Consider the following 1,558-nt stretch of genomic DNA (forward strand, 5'->3'; position numbering starts at 1 on the left):
GAAGTGGAACTGGATGGGCTTTAAGGCCCCTTCCAGCCCAAACCATTCTGGGATTCTATCAAGCCCTTTGCCTTTGTAGGAGCAGTTCTTACTGTCTTGGGCTTCAGCTCAGCTGTGGGATGAGCTGGAGGAAGGGCTGAGCTGCCCCAGGAGCTGGATGTGCTCAGAGCAAGGCTGGCAGCTGCCTGCAGAGAGGGCAGTCAGCGTTTGGCTCTGCCCTGTGACCTGCTTGGGGCTGCTTCTGAGAGGCTTTTGCCAGGGCTGCCTGCCAGGTGGGTGTCTCAACACCCTGCATCTTGTCCCCAGTGATGGCTGAGGAGCTCAGTGACCTGCTGAGGGAATTCGACGAGGTGATGGAGGACTTTGACCGAGGTTCTGTGTGTCAGTACCAGCAACACCTGGAAGAGCTGAAGAGAAAAGCAGGACATAGCGTATATGACAGCGGCATCGATGAGCTGGAGAGTGAGTCTGGGGCTGGGGAATGACATCAGTGAGCTGGAAAGTGAGACTGGGCCTGGAGATTGAGGAGCCCTAGTGGAGGATGGTGTCTGTCAGGGTAGGAGCTCTGGGGTTCCACTATGGAAAACCACTGAGCTTCTGACTCATCCCTGGTGGGCTGGATAAGCAACACACTGATCTGTAGCCCAGGACCTGTCAACATCTGCTGGGGCTCCTTCTGCAGGGTTGGGTGCTGCAGGAGTGTGGGAGGCTTGGGATAACTGGAAGTTCAGATGGACCCAATTCCCTCTAATAACCCCGGGAGTCCTTGTGGCTGTGCTCAGACAATGTCTGGTGCTCTTTGACCTGGGAGAGAAGCTCAGCTCCCTTTTTCAAAGCATTCCTGACAGCAGGGGAAGAGCAGATGCACTGTCCAACAGCAAGGGTGGACCCAGCACCCTGTGCCATGCACACAATCAGCCCCTGTTCCTGCAATGTGTCCATCAGATGCCTGTGTCTGGGGCCAGTGATTGATGCTTTGTGCCTGCAGGTGCCAGCACATCTGTGGGAAGCAGCCTCAGCTCCAGTGAGGAACACCTCAACACTCCAGCTGACACTTACCCCTCCAAAGGTGAGCCTTGCTCTGTCCAAAGGGGTTTGCCAGTGCTTCCTTCCCTGTGCTCAGCTTGGCTGCCCTGTATGGGGGAGTGCCAATGGGGTCCTACAGGGTTAGGAGGTGGGAATGGGCCCTGGGTTCCCAGTGGGATCCTGGAAGATGCATGAAGTAGGATTGGCATGTTCCCAGTCAACTCTGGACTGGCTAGGACAGAAACAGCCACAGCTGGAAGCAGCTGTAGTTAGGAACAAGGAAAAGGGGTCTTTCCTCTCCCAAATGAGGGGATGGAGAGGAACATGAGATCTGACAGTGTTTCTCCCCAATAGCTAAGCTTGGTGACACACATGAGCTGGAGGAGTTCATTGCGGACCTGGATAAAGCCTTGGAGGGTACGTGCCCAACTCTGATCCCTGGACTTCCCACCATGGTGGGATACCTGGGCTGGGGCTTCTCCACTGCCCCTGGCTTGGTGCAGCCTGGCCAGCACCCCTTCTGCCTGGGATT

The 1,558-nt window shown here is 56.0% G+C and overlaps 1 protein-coding gene across 1 annotated transcript; it reads left to right on the forward strand.

Moving 5' to 3' along the window:
- Nucleotides 1-306: 306 nt before the first annotated feature.
- LOC103805779 (regulator of cell cycle RGCC-like) lies at nucleotides 307-1,443 on the forward strand (the record flags this gene model as incomplete). Its single annotated transcript, XM_009078441.1, has 3 exons — nucleotides 307-462; nucleotides 989-1,069; nucleotides 1,381-1,443. Coding segments are annotated over 3 exons (300 nt in total), but the record flags the coding sequence as incomplete, so codon positions are not given.
- Nucleotides 1,444-1,558: the final 115 nt, after the last annotated feature.

This window comes from Acanthisitta chloris, unplaced genomic scaffold, assembly GCF_000695815.1.
Source record: "Acanthisitta chloris isolate BGI_N310 unplaced genomic scaffold, ASM69581v1 scaffold18347, whole genome shotgun sequence".
NCBI classification, from domain to species: Eukaryota; Metazoa; Chordata; class Aves; order Passeriformes; family Acanthisittidae; genus Acanthisitta; species Acanthisitta chloris.